A 25,571-nucleotide genomic window follows, 5' to 3' on the forward strand; every position below is an offset into this window, starting at 1 on the left:
TTCTGCATACGATCAATTTACTGAATTTTTCATTTTACTGGCTATTCCAATCGGCGAGTCGATTCTATCTACCAACTACCGTAACTTACACGTCGAACCATTCAAAGGAGATTAGCTTAGCAAGCTTACATAGTACTAAGTGGCAAGCTTAACTACTTCATGCCCTGAAGAACTGCCGTGGTTCAGTTTATTGAGAACAGAAGCTTACTTTGTTTACTAACAACCGTCGATTCATTAGCGCGACCGTTGCGCAACAATAGCTGGTCTTGAAGTACATAAACTCGCGACTGTCGCGTTTACCTATGCTCAATAAAGCGTACCAGTCAGTTGAATCAATTAGGGAGAGCCTCTGTGTTGTACTAGAAACAACAGTTTATAGATCGGTGTTTAGTCACCTCTGTAAACTCGCGTTAATCATTTGCTCACTTACTGTATAAGTAAGATTTCGAATTTGCCAAGTAGCCCACAATCACTGATAACGCATATACCCCGCATGTTGCCAGATAAAAATATCCTCTCACTGCGCAGTATTTTCTGGAATTTCCTGACTTGCCGGAATTTGGTTTAAATGCTTCACTGTTTATATACGAATTTAACTGCCATTACCGCTGAACAAAATGTCTGAGACTGAACCTGTCTCATTCTGGTATTGCCAAAGCACTCATCCGTTTGAAAGAAATTAAACTCCGAGATCTAATATACGGACACCTGTAGGAAAACTATGAATAATTAATATCGAGCTTTACTAGACAACAGAACAAATAAATGATTCAATTTCTTAAGTACAACAAAAGGGTCATTCCACACTCAACCACTTCAATACCACAATTAAGAGGACATTATTGAATATAGACTTCAATATGAAAGTAATTACGATCAAAAGGTGGTTTCTTCAGCGTCTCAATTGCATTTGGAGGGTTTTTAAACTTCCGTTTTGTCTGGTATTTAACAAGGATAATTTTGAGCGATCCTATACCGTCAAATGTAAGTTGAAGCAACGCGTACATAAGATAATATTCTAACATGTCATGCACGCCGTTACATTTAGGTCAAAATAAACAGTAAATGCAAATTTAACAACGCTAATGTGGTAAAGTAGGGTGGGGGAAGATGGGACACCTTTCCTATTATTTTCTCGTCCCATTAGGTCGTAAACAATGAACATCCAAATAATTACAAAACCGTACGCTCATAACGCCTATAGACCGTCACTAATTGTTAAAAACAAGATCAAAATATATGTATAATATATCCTAAAGGTATTCCGTCTTCCCCTACCCTACTATATTAACATTGGGAAACCAACACATAAAGCAAAGAAACAAAAAGTTTGTTAAATTTAGTGAACTTCTAGCTATATAAAGCAGCCATGTGATGTTTACATTTACAGCAAATATTCGTTTAAGACGCGTAGAATGGTTACACATATTAAACAAAACAAGATAACACCAAAAGCAAGAATTGAAATATCCTGACGATATGCCCATCAACGACATGAGACGATCGACCGATTCCCAATTAAAGAATTGAGCTTTTCAAATTGTTCTTCGTTTATCATGATATGTTTCGATTTTACGTCTAAGTTCGAATGATTAATCGTGCCAATCAATTTCGGGGTTGTTGCCGATAGTTCCTGAAAATACCAAATACAATTGACTAATTTTGGTAAAATTAATAAAGGCATATGTGACTATATTTCACAAACTGTGTGCCGTGAAAAGGCCCAAGATTTAAGACGATAGGTTGCAAAAGTTTTTTGCAAAATGTGCGAAAAAAAATGTTTACAGATCGTGTAGCCAGGTTTGACGCGAAACTACACTAGAGATTTGCCATATGTTGTATTAAACTGTAGAATAAGTTTCTGTAACGGTTGTGTGGCGCAAACGGATCGAGAGTACACGCCGTGCTGTCCCATTAGTTGGAAAGCGCTGTTCCGTATTGACGTGCGTATTGCACAATTTTAAACGCAAAGTACAACTTTTTTACCATTAGATATCATATTACAATTTTTACATTTGTGGTCAGGAATTGTGAATATTTACGGCGATAACGACGTGTGGACATTTATTTAATGACTTTATTTAAGCGAGGTAATAAATCGTGAAAATTTGTTCAGCTTTGTAAACAACAATTTCCTGCTGAGAGATGTTTGAAATGTCTTAATAAACATTTTACCGGTATATGCTGATGAGTCGTTAAAAGTTTATTTTTTAGGAAATATCTTGGAAAATAGGTTAGATACATTTTCTCTTATCCCCATACGATGTGCACGATAACAAAAAAATTGCCTCATAACACATACACTATACCCTATATAGAATAACATAAGAAATACATAAAGAGAATCTTACGTTGATTAATGCCGGTGACGAAAAATCGTGAAGTTGACTCCGTACTTGCATGTTCTTTTTCAATGAGAGTACATGTTGAGTTTTTAACGCAATTTCATGAACCTTTGCCTCCGCAAGTTTCAACTGCAACTTTTGGTCCTTTAGCGCCTCTAGCGGTGAGTGGCTCCCGACCGGGTAGGGACCTATGGATGGTACAAAGTTACAATAAAATCAACCAGGGATTAATTATATTGGATTGGTGGTCAATAAAGTAAATTAAAAGGCAGCAAATATGTAAGCTACCATAGATGAAAACAAGATACAAAGATATTGATTTGATAACTAACAGTGAGAATATAAATAATTAAAATCTCTTTTAGTAACGATAAGACACCCCTGTATCAATGCTTTAAATGACTACAAGTGGGGATAAATAAAAGAAATTCATTCAATACTGTTTAAAAAACGGGCAACACTAGGGCTAGTATTGAGTATATATATAAACATTTAGTATGGTGGGGAAAGACTGGACACCTTTAGCACATCACATCCAAATATCCTGATAGTGTTTTAAACAATAACAACAGTCTTATATGGGATACGGTTTTATAAATCTTTGTTTTTGTTTACTACTAAATGGAATGAAAAAATACAATGCAAATGTGTCCCATCTTCCCCCACCCTACTGTATTACTACAGGTTATTCTTACATATGGGACTTAAATGCTACAAATTTAGGGATATTTTCTTCAAACAATAGATTCTAATTACCGGGTTTCCGGTTGCTTATGTCAATTATTGGAGTAATGGCGAGCTTGGTGAGATCAGTGCTAAGTTTTGCGAGTTGCGATCCCATTTTGTGAACTTCTTTTGGAACTTTATCATTTGAAGGGAGCGTTAATGGAGACAACGTCTGTGAGAAAAAATATTTTTTTGTTTCCTAAAAAATATGAATAAAACTTCACATGATAAATAGATTGTAACATTAGCATGAGCTATATATGATCATTGAGAACACATTTATATGAAACTTAACACATTTGTTTAAAATAAACATTTGTTTTAAAAACCTTTAATTCTTGCACAATCTTTCGTCCCATCAGACGACTGCACTCAGAATTTTTAGCACGAAGTGCGATTTGAAGCGCATGTATTTGCTGAGTCAGCATTGGTGAGTCATGAACTGCAGCAGGAGCTGGTGATCCTGAAAAGTCGCATTATTGTAATAAATTACATAGTTAATTAAAACACATTTACAGTGAATATTATGGTTTGTAAAACTTTTATGGCTGGTTTTATAAAATGATGAAACAGAACCCATCTTTAACTGTAGTTTTATAATATATTAAGTACTATTAAGTAATTATCACATATCATATTTTATTTATAATAACTATTAGTTATGTATTACCCAATAGTAAGCAAAGAGAGTAGGGAATTAGCAGCAAAAGCTACTTGAGTAAAAGTGTTAAATAAAACGTATCTGCTAAACCCACATGCTAAAGTTTAAATTATTGAGACCTGTACAATGTTAAAAAGGTAATTTAAAAATGTCTTTATATATTAACGTTTGCTATATAGACTAATTCTTCTCCACATAAAGTGATGAAGATCATAAAGATCACCTGTTGATGCAGCAGCGAGGATCGACGCAACTCCTGATGATGTTCCAGGTGATGCTGCTCCAAGTCCGATGGGCTTCATACCAAGATCTGAGAAGACGCTCTTCTTTGCTTGCGATGCAAGGCGAGCTTTTAACTCGGTCTTCTCGCGCTCAAGCGTGTCGATGTCGTTTTGTAAAGCATCGAGTGTCTCATCATACTCCCTATTGTTACATCATACTTGTTAGTTTCAATACAAACAGGAAAGCCTATTTGTACAATACGATTCTCATTTAAAACAATACGTTTATAATTTTAAACGATACAATTTTTGTTCATATAGGCGGTTGTTTTAAAAATGACCAAAAACTCATTTTTTATTGCCTACACTCCTTACACCATTATTGTTAGCACAAAAGTGTCATATGGCACACCGTGTGTGATGGCTTCATAGACCTTGTATGTTTTAAATTTACCAAGTACATTGTGGATGCTCATCTTTTTATCGTTATTTTGTTTTTCTGCCAATTCGGACAACCTATTAGTGTCCACTGGGAGCAATTAAAACACCAGTACACTATGTGGCATCATCAAGCTTTGATCATGGTATCTCCAGCTGTATTGCATTGTTTTAATACTATTACCAGTGTTATATCATCACTACGTCATTAATACATAGCACAAATGTATATCAATAAACATTACAGTCAATGAAGATTTTAAATCAGATTTTATGCTCTTAATCTGTCACTGCCTTCCCTAAGTTTAAAAAAGTTTGATACCTATTTTAATGTTTAACATATTTGATAAAATAATCCACACCATAAACCATTCTTACTTTTCTTTCTTCTTCATATCTTCAGTTAATGAATCTAACTTGAGTTGGATGAGACTTGCTTTATCATTTCCTTCCTTTCCAGCTTTTTCCAGTTTTCTTTCCAGAATTCCTGGTAAAAAAAAAACAGTTAAAACAATAAAATATTTTAGCTAAAATCATACAATGGCCCATATCTGTTTTATTTTACCACAAGATAGACTGGTTCTTTTAAAAGCTTATCTAAAGATAATTTACTAAAAATATCACTCCTGCAGATTAGTTATTAGAGAATATATTCTACCAAATACCTGGTCTCTTAAAATCAGCATATATCAAGAACAGTTTATAATTTATCATTAAATGTTATACAACATTGAAATACCAATTCTTATTTTAGCTTCTGACATATCTTCTGTCTTGACCCGAACAGCTTTCCTCAGATCAGCGATTAAAATATCTTTATCCTCGATTTGCTTCACCAAGCCATTACTGTCCATCATGTCCGACTTAACAACTTCTGCTCGCTTCTCTACGGGGGGAACAACCTAACCATACAAGATCGTAAATATAAATGCTAGGAATGAGATGTTGGAATTAGTGGTGGAAAATGTAATATAAGCCAGCATATATACTATGTTGCTGCTAGGATATTATTCTTGATTTGTTAATAATTTCTTCCGATATGTGTTTTCTAACTGATATTTCAACAACCTGTATAGGAAATCAAAATGTTGCTTAGGAAATACATGCTAAAACACGTGATTTACAAAACAAGTTATAGAAGCTATTTTGGTTAATGATTATAGTAGCATTTTGGCAGTATAATCAATTTTTTGAAGGAAGGAAAATGAATTTGTGGCACACACGCACTATGGTCTTTTGCCACATGAGTTAAGTGTTCTGTAGAAGGTATCGTATTACTACATGTTTATGTCTAGAAAGCAGGAGTATAATTTTCTTTTTTCAATCCGGACATGTCAAATACTTGTAATAGGTGACTTGATGCAATACAGCTTAACAAAAACGAATAAGCACCAATTCCAAATAAAAGAAGAAAGAAAATGTATTTTCATATTTACGAATAGGGAATTTTCAAGCAAATAAAACGTAATGATTATTAATTACATCAAAAAGTATAAAAATAAATGATTTCAACAACCCACCTTAGCTGGGGGGTTGGTACTGTCATATTCTCCCTCTTGCATTGCTGTCACCATTGCATTCATAGTTGCCATCACATTACCAAGTGATAGACGAGCTGCTTCATACACAGGCTGATCCTCATATACCTGGTGTAGTAATATAATACAATGTATGAAAATAATAACTCACAGCAATCACCAACTGCATTGCTACTCGTAGGTAGGCGGGAAGTGTATAAATTAGGATATCGGGTTATAACTCCTCGCATGAAAGAATAAATGAAGGTCATTTATTGATTTAAAAAACGTAAAAAACGTAAGTTTTACATAAACCAATATTAAAATTTATTTAGTCTTTCAAACAATTATATGTAAAAAATTAACAAGTTACACATAAAAAAAACGGTAAAAACTTTTTTTAATCTTTTAATTAAATAAATGTAAAAGCAATTGATTAAGGAACTTACTGTAAGCGCAGCTTTATCAAGTGCACCTTGCATGGCGGGAGTTGCAATAGGAGATGTGTCATTTATTCGGTTCAACTTGCCACACTCTATCACCCACTTCTTTGTAAGCTCATATACTTGACTGATGTTCGTCAAACTCTCTGATAATCGAGATTTGACCTGGTAATTATAAAAAATATGCTTAAAACTGAAACTTAAAGATTTAAATTGTTTATGTCTGTAGCTATAACTTTATATGAACTATCTACATGCCTGCTGTTATGTCCATACTCTCAAAATTTTATCTGTTATAAACAAAACAACAAAGTTTATTTTCAAAGGTCAGATGTGTAGTAATACCGCAGTCCACAAACATATAAACAAATCTTAATAAAAGAAAACTAGTTTGTTGATTGAAACTTTAGCCAAAAACCCAGATCCCTGACATGTCTCACTGTAGAATTTCACCCATATAGAATAGAAAATAGGTATGTAATGACTAACGACAAATTAAATTCAAATTACTGAAACTAGAAAATGTAATATAACATTATATATAAATATATCAGTTGTCAGTGGTAGTATCCGGGTTATAAAGTAATAAGCTGTAATTTAATAACAAATAATGGACCAACCCTAGCCTAAATTTCAGGTGCTATGGCATGAATCCCGACTTCCATGGCATGCCATGCCACAGGACATCACCCATACAGAACAAATATAACACACCATAACCAAACTTAACATGACACTTACGCTGTCATCAAAATCCAACCTAGTTGACACATTAATTGATGAAGAAGACTGTGGCATTCTGTGGCGAATCTTTTTACAAAACTGTCGAATATCGTCGCAGGATGTCCCTAGATCTTTAAGTAGGATCGCCACGTCACTTGTTTCCTGGCCCACCTGTTTGTTTTTGTATATTTATATTTTAAAACTCATAAGGGATATTTTAAAACTTATAAGGGATATTTTAAAACTCTTAAAACAAATTTTAAACTGTTTTAACATTTAAGTTTAAAAACTAAAAATTTAATTATATTTTTAAAATAATTTTTTTAAACTTTTTAATACTTGTATTCTCTAAAAAGGTCTTATAATACAGTGTTGACTTATGTGACACCGTTAACTTTTACTTTTAATTACAAGTTTATGTATGTTGAATTGAGAAATTTTATATTCAAATTTATCATTACTTTATTATCAACTTTTTGCAATGACTTTTTAGAACAAAACAGGCACAAAATCTTATACAATAGGTTTAGCAATAAGTTTTCATAATAAAGTTTAAAGTTATATTGTGTAAGTGTGTACACCTTAACTAACATCATAGTAATTACCTGAAGCAGAGATTTTATTCTGTTTGTATTGATTGAGACAGCAGATATTGAGGCTTGTGTTTGAGTCAGATGTTGCTGGAGTAAAGTTGTGCAATCAAACGCTTCACTCTTCATGTGGACATTGAATAAATGCTGAAAATATAAATATTATATTAGTATCAAGGTTAATAATCCTCTATTGGTAATTATTAATTTTCTTTGCTGTAATTGGCCTGATGAAGGTGGTCTAAAAATGTCATCAATACTTTAGTCAGTAAAGTAATACAATGCCAGTAGAGCTGTATTAGACTTAATTATTAATATGTTATTTTCACATTTCATTTGGTAGTAACGAAACACATTCAAAGAAATATTAAACCGTATTCTCTTGACACGCATAATCTGTTGTTAATTGTTTAAAACACAGTCAGGAAGGATGTTTGGATATTGTGTGCTATAAGTGTCCTGTCTTCCCCCACCTTACTATATATTATATATATCAACCATTGTTTTAGCCATTGTTGTAATGTAGTAAAACCAAAAGTTATTAATTTCAAAATCTTGAGAAAACTTTATTTTAAAAATCACTTGGTATACAGGATGCAAACATATGCTGCCTATCAAGCTATAAAATATTTCCTGTTACATGTAGAGACCTGACATAGTTTACCTGAAAGAATTGGATTGCTTTGAACAGTGGTTCCATGTTAGTTGATTCATCCAATGTATCTTTCCTTAGTAGATCAGCAAGATGGTCGAGTATTCTTTCATGTGGCGCCATCTCGTGGTAAAGTGTTCCAACTTTTTGGAACAATTCCACTGAACATATACCGAGTGCTCTACAAAGGAAGAAGGGTAACATGGTTTTCATTTTACTTATCGGTAAAAAAAGAATATTTAGAGTGGTGTATTCCATATCCTTACTATTCTTTCAGAGAGTTGTTAATTGGTAAAATACAATTAGACAATTAGTTACAACACAAGTTTAAACATATTTTGTAAACTTCCACACTAAAATACATTTCACACTCATAAAAATATTTAAAGTGAATAAAAATGTATCTGATTTACAACAATAAGTAAAAAAAAAACGCAACCAGAAAAAATAAGCTACAATTGTTATTATTTTCAAATGTATCGGTTTTAAAACTAACCAGAAAACATTTGTTTTATAAATCTAGCATGACTTACTCATTATATTTGTCAAGTAAGATTTGTAGTTGAGTCAAATGAAGCACGGCAGACGATGCAAATGTAAGTTGTTCACCCAGTGTACCTCCAACATCACTGAGAGTTGAATTTAACTCAAATTTCTCAGTTATTAACTCAGCTGTGATTATGGAAAGATTATTAAATGACCTTTAACTGATTAACCCTTTAACTGTGATTTTCTTTGCTAGGTGACTTGATTTGCCTTACTTTTGGCCATACAACAATGTCAACATATGTTTTTATTCTATGTTGTTGCATTGCCAAATTAGAGGGCTTGCAGGTCACATGTAGTCCATGAAAATAGCTTGGACATCCTATTTCATTATGCATTGCAAAATTTTAATAATAGGATTATGCAGATAATTTAAAATACAGGGGGTATGTTTATTTCTAAAAATGCACATTCCTTAAGAGTTGTAAGGTTAATGTAATAATGTAAAAGTGCCATGGCCTTTGCCAAGTGCCACCGTGTATTTAGAGGTCTACCACCCTATCACCCACCTATTATATGAGCTTTGCATGAAATCCTCTCAACCAAAAGTAAAACTTGAACACAATCATTGTCACCAGCTCTTCTATTGAACATATCAGGCATATACATGAGGAGTAGTTTGGCATGGTTGGTTGCCTGAGAGACGTCGAGCTTACGGAGTTCGTGGTCAATTGATCGAGCAGCTGCCTGTGGTAGTTATTTGCGTTATTTCGAGGCCCATTTCTTACTTTTTAATAAAGTTAGTGCGATTAAATTCATAAATATTGGATGAACTGTAATTATGCCCATCAAATTACACAACAGTATAATGACAAGATAAAACTAAGCGTTAAAATTGTTAAAATGTAAAATAGAAAAGCTTTTTTAAAAAAGGAGCTGTTGCTAAATTATCAAAAAATATATTTCTATTAAAGTCTAAATATATTAAAAACTACCTGAACTGGTATTTAAAAAATTGACAAGCATATTTTTCAAGGAAACTATTTAATATAACTGAAGTAGAATAAATCTAATGAAATAATAAGCCAACTCTGACACTTCAGGTCCCCATTGTGCTTCGCTATAGGACCAATACAGTACAATTTATACAAAATAATCAGCATTATCTATTTGACCTAATCTGGCTACACACCAGACGCAGTACCTCACCCATATTAAACAGTAATGAAGATCTTACCTTTGTTTCCACCATCTTGATTTGATAATTGAATGAAGGAGGTTGGGAGGATTGGCTCTCAGCATCCGACTTCTCCTCCTGCTCACTCTGGGAGGACCTGAGCTCATGATTTGCATCCTGAAGCTCTTGGACTAACTTCCGGAACTTCTGGATGGTATCCTGGAAAAACATATTGATGGTTTTATTAGGTAGAAAAAATAGTAACATATTTGAATACGAAAAAAAAAGGAAAATTTACCAAAAAAGTTTATCCTTTTGGCAAATGAGTTAACACAAATATTGGATACAAGAATCAAGATAAACTGGCACAAACTATACAGTAATGCGACAAGAATTACATTCTGTTTGTGATAAATAGAGTTACTTAAAAACAAAGATTGCGAAACATCTTCACCTGATAATCACCAACCACATCACTGGATGCGAGTAACTTCCTCTCAATCTCTCGAACTTTCGATCGCATCATGTCCGACTCCTCTCTCAGCTCTAACTCAAGATCACGAGCGTTCTCCTGCAGCTCCTCATTCATTTCGTTGATCAACTCCTGGATGTTGAAAAAGAGGAAAAGTAAAGATAAAAAATCATAAAATTCGGACATTTTTGGTTATTTTCCTAATTTTAGGTATCATATATTTGTTTTTGGAAAAAAAACTGCATCTTAATTTTTTTGCATATTACTGTATTAGCAAGCGGTTAAAATAAACTGCATGAAGTCCGGCAACTACTTTATTCAATAGACCCACCAAATCATGTATTTGTTCTAACATGTCTGCAATTTTTTCCTCTTGCTCAAGATTTTTCTCGGTCAGTGTTTCCACCATTTCTTCCGCTCCTTGCGCAATATCTACTTGCTCCTTTAGTTCATCCACGGTTGATTCAGCCTGAAACAAATGGTCAACATTTATTTTTACTTATATAATAAAGGGTGTAAACAGTTATGCTATTATGTTAATAATAATAACTTTGTTATAATAACCACATGAATTATTAGAACATCATTATAAGATTACATATTTGTATGTAGTTTACTCACAACTTCCAAAGCAGCAGCTAGTTTATCTTTCTTCTGCGTAATTTCTTTAAGTTCTTTGTTCTTCTTCTCCATCTGTTTCTCTAGATTATGATACTCGGCTTTTTCTGCAGTTGAGAGATCCCGCATTCTGCAAGTAACATGTACATGGTGTAAAATGACTTGAATATCTTGTACGATGAAAAACACTTCTTTAAGCTCACATGACGGGCAATGATAATTGTTCTAACACAGGTGTCTTAAATTGTTTCATACACCTCTTACCCGTTTACGAGTTACAGCTTCTACAACTTTGTGGGTTATTGTTTCTATTCTATATAAAAAAGTCTGTAGGTTTGATCGTACAAACCTGACAAGTGCTTCTTTTAGTTTATTATTCTGTTCCTCCATTTGTTTGACTTGATAAGTTGATGCTGCTCCATCTGTTCCACTTTCTTCAATCTCTGCTTTCATAATCTCAAGGTCAGTTTGCAATTCTTCCACTTTATCAGTAAGAGCTTCAATCTTTAAAATAAAAACACCAATATTTTAAGATGCCAAGTGTGCAAATGTTTTAAACATAAACACACTATTAATTGAAATTATGCTTTATTCTGTGAAAAATACTCTTAGATTTAAAAATTAAAATCATTATATTTTTAAAATAAAAATTATCAAGCACTTAAGTTAACTTACATACCGATACAAGTTAAACAACCTATTTATTATGTGAACCTGACCACAACAGCACCAAAACCTGTTAAACCTGACAATTTATTCAGCAGAGCAAATAACTGATGTGATGGTTTTCAAGATGTTTTATAAAATCTTTTAGAAAAACTATTTCCAAGATGAGTTACTGACCTCACGTTGCATGGATTCAACTTTTTCTTCGGCCATTTCCTTATCCAAGGTTGCCATCTCCACTGTTTCATGAACATCAGACATTTCATCAACATAGCGTGCCTTGTCTTCTACAGTTTCTTGCAGTTCCTGAAATAGTAAATAAAAAAACATTAGTTTGGACAGACTTTTAGAGTAACTAAAAATTATTTTTATCAGGACTTTGATTTAACACTGAAGCCAATTCAATGGAATGTTTTTACTTTTCTTATTCTTTGTTTAATCAAATTTTATTCTTTGAGCAGGTTTATGGAGTAAAATTACAATCATCATACATTACTACCGAATTAAAAATAATTTTTCTACCTATTCATTTTTTTAAAACAATTTTCCCAACTACACAGAATACTAATATCCAACAAATTACAGTTTAAGCATATTGCATTATATCTAATAACAGAAAGCTTTTAATGTTTATAATCCTATATCTTCCAACCTTTTTAATTTCCCTGATTTGTTTAGCTTGATCTTGAATCTGATCCGACATTCTCGTTTTAACGTCCGTGAGTTGCTGAAATTGAATTCTTATCTTCTCGTATTCTTTCAGCTTTCCTCGATCTTCCTGATCGCCATAGAAATCATATATTTAGAAATCATAGAAATCATATATTTAGATGAATATGTGAAAAACAATCATTCACACGAATTTTTTATTGTCTTGAAGAGAAGTTATTATAAAGGATAGAGAAATATCCATTTTGAAAATGTCAACAAACACACGCCACATCTTATTGCAAACATATATAATAAAACAATTATTGAATTAAAACATATATAAAATACCCCGACATATCACTAACTGTTGGCAATATACTAGCAAACCAATAATTCGCAAAAAAGTGGGTTGTGTAGTTTAAGAAACACTGACTTAAAAGTAATAAATATGACACTTGGTCAAAATAAGATAAATCAATTTTAATGCTTTATTCTTGAAATAGGCCTGTGTTGCTTGTTAACCAAACAAAATCTATTTATTTTAATAATTATTAGGTTGTGGGTAATGATAATGCACAAGTGGATGCAATGTGTAATAAGCCTTTACACACGGTGCACAATGCGCCAGATTTTTAAATACCTGACGTTTTATTCGGATAGTTTCATATTTTTCCTTCCATTCTTTAACAGAAGCTTTGAGAGAATCAATTTCCATCATTGAAATACCAGGGACAAAGTTAGAAGAACTGCAATAAATACAATTAGGTAATGTAACCGAATTTTGGTCTATCAATTGAATAAAACTAATATTACTGAAAAAGTAAAGCAACTATCAGTCTGGCTTAGCAAGTTGAAAAAATAGCCTACAATACAATATGTTTAGAAATCAAATTGTTCATTTAATAATGTAAAAAGGTAGATACCTGAATGGAGCAGGAGTAGTTGGAGGGGGAGGACTTGGTTCTCGTACTGGCACCGGTTCCGGAGCAGGTTTATAAATCTGAGCAGGTTTGGGGGTTTCAGGAAGTTGCTCCTGTTTTGGAGCAAAAGATAATCGAGACCCTGCTCTTGGTTGAGCAAGAGAGGAAGGAGTTTGGAGACGAGATTGACGAGAAGGACTGCTAGATCGAGGCTCCCTTTGTGAAACCTGTCATATATGATGTGTCATATAAAGAATACATTGGGCTTCATTTTTATCGCAGCAAATATCGTTGCAAGAATCATCCAACTTCATTAACAATATATCCGGGCCGAAATTAAGTAATTTATCACAGTTAGTAAAATTTGATAATACTGACACGATTCATACAATGCTATGCATATGTTGATATTATACACATTGCAAAGCCTCAAATTAAATCTGATGTGTCCGAACATTATTTCCATTTTTTAACGTAATTGTAAGAAACACTCCATTGTCAATTAACAAGGCAGCTGCAGCATTTCTTTAATATACCAGCTTACCAAGGATTTATGTGTAATTTTTTTATACAATACAACTATTTTAAGACAAAAGAAGTTAAACATATAATGTTAAACAAATAGTACAAATAAAATTACCCGTTTCAATGATGTTGGCAGCATGGATTCTCCAACTGAAAATTAAACATTTATAAGCACAGAGTTTTACATATGTTGTGCTGCTTAAAATTTAAAGTACAAACCTGTCTTTTTAGCAACTGGTGGGGTAGCAGCTTGTAGTACCTGAATCTGACCTTGTCGAACAAAAACACCTGAAGAAAAATAAGTATATATTTGTTATGTGAAAGGTGTTCATATTATATTAATATGAAATAGCTTTGCAGATAATATTATGACATTGGTTAGCACGCCTTCCTGTAATTTAGTGATTTTGGGTTCAAGGCTTATCACTGCCTCCAGTGTGGCAGATGTGGTTAGTATTCGTAAATTAAATTGCCAGCAATACATTGAATAAGATTATGTGTTTTAGTCAAAAAATGCCGGTAATCAAAACGTAATACTGAAATTGCTAAAAAACGCTGTATTGGACTAAATTATATGCCTGGCAAGAACAACATATGTTAAACTGTGATGTTTAATATTTATTTCCGATTACACGTTGTCTTACCACAACTTGGGTCACAAGTAAAATATCTTTTTCCTTGAACTTCCCCATCATTCTTACCAAGTGCTTCATCCAATGTAACTCCAATCCATTTACCACTGTTTCAAAAAACAAATCAAATTACTGGTGAAGTTACACTGAACAACAAAACAGATCTTGGAGTTAAATTTGTACATAACATAATAAAAGTTGCAGTAAACATATACGAACTACTGAATAAAGGTAGAGGGGGAGTTTTATACAAATTGTAATTAGTAATGGTTTGAATTTCCCAACATCAACAGGTAGATCCAAAGATTCCAAATTAACATATGAAATTTGAAATTTCACGATGTACAGACTTTGGTTGCACACAGTTAAATTGCAAACTAAAATTAAAGAAGAAAGTTAAGCTACTAACCTTGCAAACATGGTGGTTCCAATGTAGGAGATGACACCCGTCAATCCCTTCCCCACAATCTCAACCTTTGCACCAACTTTGATTGGCAAGTTCTCCGCCATTTTTATCAATTGCAAAAATAAGTTACACTAACATCACCTAACTTAAACTAGAAATTAATGCAAAGTTTCAGTTTTAAATGTCATGCACAGTGGTGTGTTGCGCTAGTACTGTAGTTAAGGTGTGTTTTGAACCAACTTTGGCTTAATTATAGCTACATATTAAACTATAATTGTAACTGGAAAAAATGGGAGAATATTGAGATAAACCTAACATTAAGGCGTTTAACATGTGACAAATAGGTTATAAACAACGATAATGTACAAAATATTTTAGTTGACATACTTAAAAAAATAGGACAAATTTGTAATAAGGAATGTCACTGGTGAATTTGTCATGTAACTCTACACAGCTGTATCATTCAAAAAAAATAAAGTTTTATTTTTAATAGAAGGTTGGGTAATGATCAAAATCATTTAAATCAAACAGCTAGGCTTTTACATATAGATAAATGAATGAAATTATATTGGCAAAAATTATAAGCCGTTGTAAGCAATATTAGTTAAATTAACTTACATTTAAACAAAAGCACATATACAACAGACATAAGCGTAATGTTATTGGTGCCTGGAGTGACCAGATATCCCAACTTTTAACACATCATGGGTTTTGAAACTTAAGTTTCAAGCTGAAACAGCCTTTACCCTGCTGCTAGGTGTCTAAACAAACAAGCAGAGCAAAGTATATTATATTCACCACAATTAAAACATTTCCCTGGTTATAATAACTATATAAAATTGAATTTTAGCACCCCAGGTTTACTAAAACTTAAAAAAACGTGACGCATATGCAGACATGGACAACAAGGAACAAAATTGAGAGGAATAAAATGGCACCAAATCATTGCAACGATAAACAGAAGCAAATTTGAATTTTAAATAAAACAATTTGAATACTGCATACTGTGAGCATGTAAGTTAGTAGTCATTATAATTAAAGTATCCTACGAACTATAAATAAAAAATAGATAGGCTTATTCAGTCAAGAGTGAAAATACGACTGGATATATCATCTATTAACCAGTCTATTCCTTCAAGTAAATTTTTGCCAGTAACAGCACTGCATGGTAATATTGACCAATGGTGCGTTTTGATGCCTTCCAGGTCCAATATCTGAAAATACACCATGTTTTTTAAAAAGCATGCTTTGACAGTAAGAGAGCATTTTAGCCATGGAAAAAATTCTGCTAGAAAAGTATGAGAGAAATACTTTGTTTGCTTTAAAATTTAAATTAACCAATACTACAGATACCACAAACAAATTTACAAATAAGAACTGTTTACAGCCAACTCTAGTATATTTTGTTACAATTTTTATCTGACTTGAACAATATTGGGTATAGCAGAACGCTCCCATATAATGCTAGTTAATCAAGCACCACAGGTTAAAAAACACTGGCTTAGATATTCTTAACTACAAAAGCATAAACAAAAGTACATTTGAGTGCGTCGTTACCTCTTTTATTTCTTCCGAAGAAAGAGAACCGGGTAAATCTTGTTTGTTTGCAAACACAAGAAGTGTAGCACCAGCTAATCTCTATTTACAAGGAAACAAATGTTAGGACAAATGCAATGAAATGCTAAAATCATGTGAAATAACAATCTACTGTATTCAAAGACATATAACTAATTTTCTTACAGTTTCTTAAAGTAAACCACAGATTTTCCAATGACAAATTCACATATATATATATATATATAATTCGTATTACAAAAACTCATTGAAACTAAAAACAGGAGTTTAAACATAAAAAGCAATACGGAATACAGTGTAATTTATAATTATTTTCAAAATACCTCTTCCACCAGCAGATGATGTAATTCTTTTACACAATCTGAGAGTCTTCGTTTATCTGCACTGTCAACTACCCAAATAAGTCCATCCGTGCTCTCAAAGTAGTTTCTCCAATATGAACGAAGTGACTTCTGACCACCAACATCCCAAATGTTAAGTTTGAACCTGAGATAACAATAACATAAGTATTATTGTATTATATATATAATATATACTATAATTAATACTAATATACATACAGTTGGTAAAGTTCATGAAGAACGAAAAATTTGTAATTTAATTTTATTATGTAAAAATATGTAAGGCACAAGGATTAGCCGTTTTTTGTAACCATATGCTTATTTACATAACAGCATATGCTGTATATTAACAGACAAACTTAATATTAATGCAAGGGCAAAACTCTTTGCCACTCGTTTTAGGAAGAATTATTTATATTATCCGGAGCTTGACATGCCTGTCATTGCTTATTTATACACCCTTTTTTTACTACTCATTATGAACTCATAATCACCCTCGATGTTCCACTGTTTCAATATTAAATCCCAAAGTAGGAGAAATAGTGTTAATATCTTCGCCAATAAATTTCTTCAAAATGGTTGTTTTTCCTGCGTTGTCCAATCCCCTGTAGGAATATTAAACTAAAAGTTTACAATTATTTGCTTAATCATTAGGCCTATTTTGAAATGCTTTCAAGTAAATATTTTATTAATTTGATATATAAAGAGGGACATAGGCCCCAAGTTTTGAAAGGTAACACGTCAACATTGGCCAACTATGTACGGTGTGCTACGGTATAGTATATAAATAGCCGTGCAACAGTCCACTATTATTTCTTGCGATGTAACCACTAGCTGATATCATGAAAAAGATATTGACCTTATTTAGACACAAATCGGAGATATTATCAACAAATATTTAAAGGAAAAACTAGAAATTGATGATCGGGCAATACATCTACTGTTCTCTGCAAATCGTTGGGAAAAACAATCAGAAATGATACAAAAATTACACAACGGGAATACGGTGATTCTGGATAGATATGCTTATTCTGGTGTTGCATATTCTGTGGCCAAGGTACAACTAGTGGCATAGCCTGGCTTAGGGAGGGGTATAGTATTTGTATTCTATCATTCCTAACCTTTTAAAGTGCTATAAAATGAGCATTTTAACTGCGTTACCATGATTTCAATTGTAATATTCATTTTTTCATATTGAGATATATTTTATCAAGTGAGGGATTATACTACATGCTTCAATGTTGTTTAATTTCTGCAATAATCTTATTCACAGGGTCTAGACTAGGATTGGTGCAAATTAACTGACCAGGGCTTGCCTCAACCAGATCTTGTTCTTTTCCTTAAACTGAAACCAGATATTGCAGCTACAAGAAGAAAATATGGACAGGAGCGATATGAAAAGATTGATATCCACAATAAGGCTGATTTAAATTTTGAAAATCTCAAGGCAGAAACATGGAAGGTTTGTTTTATGAAAAAATTAAACTTTTTAAACTACATGAAGGTTTAAAGTTTAACATACATAAAAAGCTAAAATAGCACAAAGCAAATATTCTACAGCATCGAACACCAACAAAGCCAAACCTCTGTACAATAATAACTCCAAGGTTTGCAAATCTGTTTTACAATTGCAGCAATAATATTATATTTAAGGACATTGATGTTGAAAATGGAATTCATCAAGTTTTTGAAAAGATTTTGCCAATGGTTGAAAATATCATGGAAAAAGTAAAAGACAAACCCATTGGAAAACTATGGATTTAATACTAGATAGTGTGATGTGTCAATTGATACTTATACTAAGTAGCATAATTATGACACATACATATATACAGTAGGGTGGGGGAAGATGGGACACCATTTAGCTCTGTTTTCTCGTCTCATTTAGTAGTAAACAGAAAACATTCAAATTCTAAAACTACATCCTCACGACTCCCAAAGACCGTTAATAATTGTTTAAAACACTATCAGAATACTTGGTTATTATGTGCTAAAGGTGTCCCATCTTCCACCACTATATATATATATATTATAATATATACATATATATAGAACTCTAGTTTGCTAAAAAAATATAAATGTGATTTTGTTCCTATGTATCTTAATCTACCAGTTGTGCAGATAAAGCACACACACTAGTTAACTTATAATATGATTTATCTTTCTACATAGGCTTAAAAGTAGCAGATTATTGACAATTATGTAAACCACTTATTATAAGAAGCCTAATCAATATAAGAATACAACGAACTTACAGCATCAGAATTCGAACTTCTTTTTCTTTTTGTTTCATCTTTTTTAAAATGGTCAATAATCCCATACTGAACAGTAAGATATTTAAATTCAATAAAGATATTATATAGAAGCAAATCTGCTCAAACACACAGGTATACTTAAATTAAATTCAGTAAGATAGCAATGAGACTATGGCAGTGTAGCACGATATCGGAAAACTGAAATTTAAACCAAAACACAAATATTAACTATTCCACACAAGTCTATTTTGTATAGAAGCATTTTTTTAAGAAACAATTTAAAATTATAATGGCGGGAAAATACAATCTTCTATAATATGTTGTAGATGACATTTACATTTAACACACTGTATACCATTTTGTTTAAGAAAGTTCAAACAGAAATTTTCAGATTTATAATGTGGAGCAGCTTTGATAAAATTTTCACATTGATCAGTTTTTAATGCTGGAACTTAAAATAAGGTCCATACTGCCAAGTAGTTTAGTCATCTCCACTTGAAGTAGTGACTCTGAATGCATGATATTTTGAAGCCTTTTGAATAAGTGACTGACTTCAACTGGGACATTTTCAATCGTTTCAAGGCAACTATCAAGAAGCAACTCACATACTTTTAAAAGAGTTGGAGCAAAGCTAACATTAGAAATATTTCTGCAAAGAAATTTAAGCAGAACAACAAGTTTATTGCCGGTTCTACCACTTAATGAGGCACGAATTGTATCACGACGAATAAGCTCTTGCAGCACTGCAACAGTTATTTCAGGGCTGTTGGTTGATACATGGGCAACTAAAGCAGCATCCAGTGCTTTGCTGTGCTCAAATTTCCGAAAGTATTGGTCGTATTTTGCTAAGTGCTGCTTCTGGTGATGTTGAACAACAATATCATCTTTGTTCGGAACAAAATTGCGACCTCTCATCATCGACTTTTGCTTCCTTTTGCTCAGATGAAGGTTTTCTTCTTTCATTTCTTCTTTATTGCATTGTTTTCTATGACGGATAGATAACATTTTGTCAGCCATTCCCACAACCAAGGTCTCATCATTGGGAGAAACTGCCATGCTCAAGATAGAACCAGCATAGTCTATGTTGTGCACCACTTTGTAATTTGTAACATCATATATTTTCACATGTCTGTCTAAACTTCCAGAGAGTAAGCGAGTACAATCGTGGTTAAAGGTCATGCATGTTATTGTTTTGTGATGGTTGCTGACAGTGGTAAGAAGCTTGCCTCCTTGTAAAGCATCCCATACCTTTATAGAATGACCACCAGCACTTAATATAATGCTTCCAGATGGGAAGAGCAATACACTTTCTACAGGACATCCATGGTTAATAGTGATTGTATTTTCATTGCTACGAGCGTCAAACATACGCACAGTGTGATCGTATGCACCTGTAACAATCGTATTTTCTGAAGCCGTACTGATGCAGCCGCACCTAACATAGTCCTCGTGGCCAGAAAATTCATTCAATGTCTGCTCAGTAGAAATGTCCCAAACCCTGACAGTTTTGTCATCAGAAGCCGAAAATAATTGCTGCTTGTTGTTACAAAATTTTGTTACGTGCACAGGACGAGAATGGCCTTTAAAAATACGCAGGGGAACTCTTCCTTGGACGTCAAACAGGCGAACTTGAGTGTCCTCGTTCCCGGCAACTAAGAGTTTCCCGTCCGATCTAAAACTCGCGCCATAAGCTGTGTTATGAAAGCGAGAAAATGTTTTTACAACTTCATTGCTTTCCTTACTGTACAACTCAACGCGACTTGATGCTGTAACAGCAAAGTGATGTGGCTCTGTAGGCTGAAATGCAACATTCGTAACAGCCCCGTATTCCTTTACTATTATCGGAAACTGCAGGCTTCTCCAATAATTGTAGTCTTGGGTATGTTTTCTTGCTGCAGTTGCAATCGGCACTGCTTCCGTGCTTTTATATCGACTCGAATTCATTATAATCTCCTTCAAAACTTGATGATCACTATCAACACTATCAACAGACCAGACTGCAACAAAATAGTGTGTTGGTGGCGAACATGGCGACGGCGCCGAACCTGTCGTTTTTTAAGGGACAATTCGACACAAGTGTAAGTTTACCTGACCTTTGTTATTGTATTCGAAGAACTAAATCATAAAAAATATGTTATGTTGGTGAAATCAACCAATTTTACCTTTCAAAACCTTGTCGTTTTTAAGTTGTCATCATTAACATACCATTCCGTGACGTCAGTGGTGCTTCCTTTATAATCATTAATTAACCAGTTACCATTCTATAAAACTTATATACATTAAGTAACATTTCTTACAAATGCCCTTGTATAGCTGTAGTTTCATGAGATATAGGTTGTTTCGATAAATGAGATTAATAAATATGACTCGAGAATTATAAAAGTGATCAAATGCACAAATATCAGAAACCAGATATCAAAAAGCTCTAATGAAATTAGCATAATAATATTTAACCTATTTACTACAACGGTCGACTAAGGTCGATCAAAAACAAACAAGAAGTAACCAGCATTTTTGCCTATGTGCTAAACCCACCACAATTTGCGATATAGGATAGTATGTGCTAAACCCACCACAATTTGCGAGTAATTACAGTCTGCTTTTTAATCTGTATCTCTGTTTTGCAGAAGCTTGATTTTAGTTATTTACGTCTCGCGACGATGTTCATGCGGTAAACTTTATTTGTCAGTTCTGACCACGTGATCAATGGTAAACAAAGCCTCATTTTGCAAAATGAACGTCAATGTGTGTTTAGTGCTTATTCTGTTTAAACGCGTATTTAAAACCGACCATATGCGCGTATGTATTGTGAATCAGCACATCGGTTGATTATTTACGAATGCTGTATCTAATATAGCCCAAGTTTTACAGCTGGATGTGCCTGTATGTTAGCCATGTCAGTTTTGCATTAAGTACGTTTTGGTTTAACTTAGAACAAAGCAATATATTTCAGACGTTAATGTAATTAGTTTTACTGCTGATAATCTGATAGAATCTATAATGAACAAGTCTGCATATTTCAAGAGTGTGGGAGTCCTTACAAACTCCTTAAATGCCTGCCTTCTTACTATGCTTCTGTGCTCGTGCTACAGTCCGGAGCGAGTGCCGCATGCCTATCTGGGACCTATTGGTTCTGTATATCGTTATGTTACTTATACCAACGGTACCGTCGGCCAGGTGGTCTTTCATTTCCTAATTATTGCTCATCTGTACGAGGCAAGCATGGCAGTCAAGATAATGTCACAAAAAGGAGTCACTGACACAATGGCGCTGTTCAAGTGGTTTTTCCAGACATTTATCAATGGATTCTTTTCTCTTAAACTTGCCAAAAAATATAAACCAACGTCCCCCAAAGATTAAACGTTTAATGTTTACATTTACATGCGTTTTAAAATACTATGGAACGTATAATTACCCTTTAATATTAGAATGCTGCTACTACGTTGGAATTTTGCGTACGCACTATATATAAAAAATGAGAATAAATAAACTATATTATCAATGTATTTCGTATATGAATGTTTATGAAGTGGGACGAGATTCTTCTACGACCCACATTCCCCCACGTAAAGTTAAACCAAGACCTTCTTGTTTCAACCGCTCTTCTCGCTGCTTCTCTTTTTCTGCGATCTTTCTCTTCTCCTCCTTTTTCTCTTTAACAATTTCAGCCTCTTTTCTCCAGTGACCAAGATTCTCTTTTCCACGGATTGCCAATGGCTCACAAGATGGGAGGACCCGGGCCAAAGACTCAAAACATTTGATGGAGACGTTTGAATAAAATCCGACCTGACCTTCTGCCAGATCCTCTTCCAGTGCTCTGTCCATCATTGGAAGCAAAGGTTTGATCCCAAGCTTTTTCCTCTGATCGCCCTCTTCCCAAAACTCATAATGAAGATCCAGAAGGTTTTGTCTCGTTACACTCCAGTCTTTAGCTGAAGAACTCAAGTCACATGCGGTCATCATTAAACCAATGGCGCTTGTCCTAATAAATTAGGACAAAGTTGAGGTGATAAATGTTTAAAAAAATTAACTACTAATCACAAAAATAATAAAAATGTTCTAAATCAAGATTACACCATCATGCTGTGTTTTTCGAGTTCAAGAATTAGATTGTTATTAATTATTATTATTTTGGTTGACTTACAAAACATACCAAATTAATAATACCTGTGCTGCTGATTATCGAAGTCAAATTCTCCTTGGGTTAAAAGTTCTTCTATCTGGCCCCTATTGCCAAAATACAATGCTAGATCCGTAGCTAGAATTGCTTCTTTCAACACATACATTGCCTTTTCGTATTCCTCGTTAGTCATGTTTTGAAACACCTTGCTTTCTTTTCGACCGAGAATATCTTTCGCCATACTAATGTGATGATATTCCATTGTGGATGCTGGATACAGTAGTGCTAGTGGATGCGAGGTTTTCTGCAAAAACTGGTTTGATCTTGCTCTGTGGTCCAGATCATGACATACGCAAGCAACTAGCAATGCATATCTCTCAACTTCGTCAAAAATTTCTAAATTTTGCTTCAACATACAGAACATCGCGTGTGTGACCGTCATAGCGTGTTGCCAGTTATGATATTGTATGTCACGGTAGTTCTCACGGACAGTCAGGATAAAATCAGTCATGACGTTTGCTGAGGGCAGCAAATGAGATCCACTACCAGCTAGTTCAATAACCATGTTAATGAAATAACTCATGAGCTTTTTATCAAGATGAAACAGAGAGAAATGGAACCTAAACCAAAGTATATCAACTTTGACAAAGTATCATCGTAATTTTGTTATACTAAACACAGGGTATTTCTTTCTGGGTGCCAAAACACAATGTGTGTGGTATGTTGGCGTCGTCGTTTTAATACAATAACCTCACTTTTAGCGACTAAAAAAATGTACCCTCAACATTTTCTTTTCTAAATATAATGTAATCCCTTGTTTACTTTTTGCGAAAAAATTGAAGCCGATATATAAATTTCATCACATTATACCTGTCAAAGTTGGGGGGCAAAACAAAAGTTTCATCGTCTTTCTGTGCCTTAATTAACTCATTGTAATCTGCCTTTGAGTATTGACTGTGGTAAAAATATTTCTCCTTCAGTATTGCATGCCTGCATTGATCTTTTTGCAGTCTAGTATGGACCTGGAAATTAGAACAAAAATACCACTGTTCCAATGGTCTATTGGCCGTTGAGGAAGATAAACGTATATAAAGAGCCTGTATAACTATTACATACCTAATTGGCAACTAACTACTAGACCATTTAGTGATTCGATTCGCGTCTTCAGATTTGCGCCTCTATCGTGTCTAACATACAAATATTTCTATATTCCGCAGGTTTTTGGCCCGTAATACTTTGTTCTTTTCTCTTACTGATTTACATATTCTGCAATATTTACCTTTGAATAACGCAAAGCAAGTGCGCAGAACACCGCAAACATCTGAAAGTTGTTCTGATCGTTCATGGTAAAAGAACCCCCATCTTTCCTGTTTATCATCTCAACAACTCCATAAACTTCGTCGTTACTCATGATTGGTATGCAGAGGATGCTTTTTGTGGTGTACCCTGTCATAGTATGATACTTTATTACATCAAAAAGGTTGCAACTTAAGTTGTATTATCCACTGCTTGAGTGTTGTTAGTTATAAATTTAATCGGGCTGCCCTGATGCTTCTATAAAAAGCATTTATGTGAAACCTGTAGCTTTGTCCACTGCCCGGTTAAACCTGGGATCCGAATAAGCGTCGGGAATGTTCAATGTTTGCTTCGTTCTCACTGATGCACCCGCTATTCCCTTTGTTACTGAAAAACTGAATGCATGCATTATCTTCGTTACTTCGCTGCTACAGGATGTAATACGCAAAACAAAATTGTCTGTTGTACTGTGTGTAACTCACCGCAACTCAGTTTTCTTTGAAAATACGCTCTTTCCATCCATAACCTCGCCATTGTCGAATAAGTTAGAGTAGAGTTCACCAGCTTCTTTATCGTGGAGAAACAAGGCACATCTATCTGCTGATACCAACGTCTTAGCAAACCTGTATGATAAATAAATAAATAAAGCTGCGCTACATATTCTTGTTACATTGAGTGTTACGCAATGTGTATGCTGCATGGTCTTGTGGGGGCTGCTCTAACTGCCTAACATAGACTGCTGTATATAGACTTTCTGTATTAATGATCGATATATAGTAGGGTGGGGGAAGATGAGACACCTTTAGCACATAATATTTAGATATTCCTATAGTAGTTTAAACAATTAACGACGGTCTATGGGAGTCCCATCTTCCCCCACCTACTAGATACCAATTAAAAGACACATTGGCTAATAGGATTCGCTCTTAAACACAATAGAGTACCAACAAAATGCACCAACGGTTTCACCACAATACCACCACGTTAACTGTACAACAACTGAAGTAACGCGCGTTTTATCCAATTTTAGTTCCGATGTAAACGTTGAATGAGAAAAAGGCGCACTCGCGCCACGAAGAATAATTATCAGAAAAGGGAAAATACGCGCGAAGACT

General features: G+C 33.8%; 4 protein-coding genes across 5 annotated transcripts; all 4 read right to left on the reverse strand.

Annotated features, from left to right (window-relative positions):
* Window positions 1–726: 726 nt before the first annotated feature.
* LOC149740103 (dynactin subunit 1-like) lies at window positions 727–15,013 on the reverse strand. Of its 2 annotated transcripts, none has more exons than XM_089872553.1 (27): window positions 14,873–15,013; window positions 14,476–14,570; window positions 14,051–14,119; window positions 13,947–13,981; window positions 13,310–13,533; window positions 13,027–13,132; window positions 12,388–12,513; window positions 11,913–12,041; window positions 11,419–11,573; window positions 11,073–11,199; window positions 10,783–10,920; window positions 10,434–10,583; window positions 10,040–10,198; window positions 9,372–9,549; window positions 8,850–8,988; window positions 8,329–8,497; window positions 7,680–7,811; window positions 7,093–7,245; window positions 6,358–6,516; window positions 5,912–6,037; window positions 5,131–5,293; window positions 4,770–4,878; window positions 3,956–4,155; window positions 3,401–3,534; window positions 3,102–3,243; window positions 2,352–2,533; window positions 727–1,633 (listed from the first exon to the last, which is right to left on the reverse strand). In XM_089872553.1, the coding sequence occupies exons 1-27, from the start codon at window positions 14,971–14,973 to the stop codon at window positions 1,487–1,489; spliced, it is 3,747 nt and encodes a 1,248-aa protein (XP_089728679.1). In that variant the 5' UTR covers window positions 14,974–15,013; the 3' UTR covers window positions 727–1,486. The 2 variants fall into 2 exon arrangements, with proteins under 2 accessions (XP_089728679.1, XP_089728680.1); XM_089872554.1 differs by having other exon boundaries at window positions 13,947–13,977; window positions 14,050–14,119.
* Window positions 15,014–15,020: 7 nt separating this feature from the next.
* On the reverse strand, window positions 15,021–19,170 carry LOC149740104 (ADP-ribosylation factor-like protein 2). Its single transcript, XM_089872577.1, has 5 exons — window positions 19,041–19,170; window positions 17,280–17,390; window positions 16,768–16,930; window positions 16,427–16,507; window positions 15,021–16,083 (listed from the first exon to the last, which is right to left on the reverse strand). The coding sequence occupies exons 1-5, from the start codon at window positions 19,103–19,105 to the stop codon at window positions 15,949–15,951; spliced, it is 555 nt and encodes a 184-aa protein (XP_089728703.1). The 5' UTR covers window positions 19,106–19,170; the 3' UTR covers window positions 15,021–15,948.
* LOC149740105 (U3 small nucleolar RNA-associated protein 15 homolog) lies at window positions 19,156–21,081 on the reverse strand. Its single transcript, XM_089872561.1, has one exon. The coding sequence runs from the start codon at window positions 20,982–20,984 to the stop codon at window positions 19,473–19,475; it is 1,512 nt and encodes a 503-aa protein (XP_089728687.1). The 5' UTR covers window positions 20,985–21,081; the 3' UTR covers window positions 19,156–19,472.
* A 749-nt stretch (window positions 21,082–21,830) lies between these two features.
* Window positions 21,831–25,119, reverse strand: LOC149740106 (cAMP and cAMP-inhibited cGMP 3',5'-cyclic phosphodiesterase 10A-like). Its single transcript, XM_089872192.1, has 6 exons — window positions 24,939–25,119; window positions 24,739–24,843; window positions 24,440–24,606; window positions 24,031–24,182; window positions 23,208–23,780; window positions 21,831–23,022 (listed from the first exon to the last, which is right to left on the reverse strand). The coding sequence occupies exons 1-6, from the start codon at window positions 24,988–24,990 to the stop codon at window positions 22,563–22,565; spliced, it is 1,509 nt and encodes a 502-aa protein (XP_089728318.1). The 5' UTR covers window positions 24,991–25,119; the 3' UTR covers window positions 21,831–22,562.
* Window positions 25,120–25,571: the final 452 nt, after the last annotated feature.

Source organism: Ciona robusta, chromosome 2 (assembly GCF_009617815.1).
Source record: "Ciona robusta chromosome 2, ASM961781v2".
Lineage (NCBI taxonomy): Eukaryota > Metazoa > Chordata > Ascidiacea > Phlebobranchia > Cionidae > Ciona > Ciona robusta.

Bases quoted from the DNA above. Each gene is read 5' to 3' on its own strand.
- LOC149740106 (XM_089872192.1), bottom strand. From the start codon at position 24,990: ATGGCGAGGTTATGGATGGAAAGAGCGTATTTTCAAAGAAAACTGAGT. The intron at 24,607-24,738 runs GTTTCACATAAA...ATACTATGACAG, and splicing joins GGCAGTGGACAAAGCTACAG to GGTACACCACAAAAAGCATC. The intron at 24,183-24,439 runs GTAAATATTGCA...TCTAATTTCCAG, and splicing joins TTGCTTTGCGTTATTCAAAG to GTCCATACTAGACTGCAAAA.
- LOC149740104 (XM_089872577.1), bottom strand. From the start codon at position 19,105: ATGGGATTATTGACCATTTTAAAAAAGATGAAACAAAAAGAAAAAGAA. The intron at 17,391-19,040 runs GTAAGTTCGTTG...ATATTCCTACAG, and splicing joins GAAGTTCGAATTCTGATGCT to GGGATTGGACAACGCAGGAA. The intron at 16,084-16,426 runs GTAACGACGCAC...GTGTATTTTCAG, and splicing joins CTTCGGAAGAAATAAAAGAG to ATATTGGACCTGGAAGGCAT.
- LOC149740103 (XM_089872553.1), bottom strand. From the start codon at position 14,973: ATGGCGGAGAACTTGCCAATCAAAGTTGGTGCAAAGGTTGAGATTGTG. The intron at 14,571-14,872 runs GTTAGTAGCTTA...TTTTTGAAACAG, and splicing joins GGAACCACCATGTTTGCAAG to TGGTAAATGGATTGGAGTTA. The intron at 4,156-4,769 runs GTAAGAATGGTT...ATGTAACAATAG, and splicing joins GATATGAAGAAGAAAGAAAA to GGAGTATGATGAGACACTCG.
- LOC149740105 (XM_089872561.1), bottom strand. From the start codon at position 20,984: ATGAATTCGAGTCGATATAAAAGCACGGAAGCAGTGCCGATTGCAACT.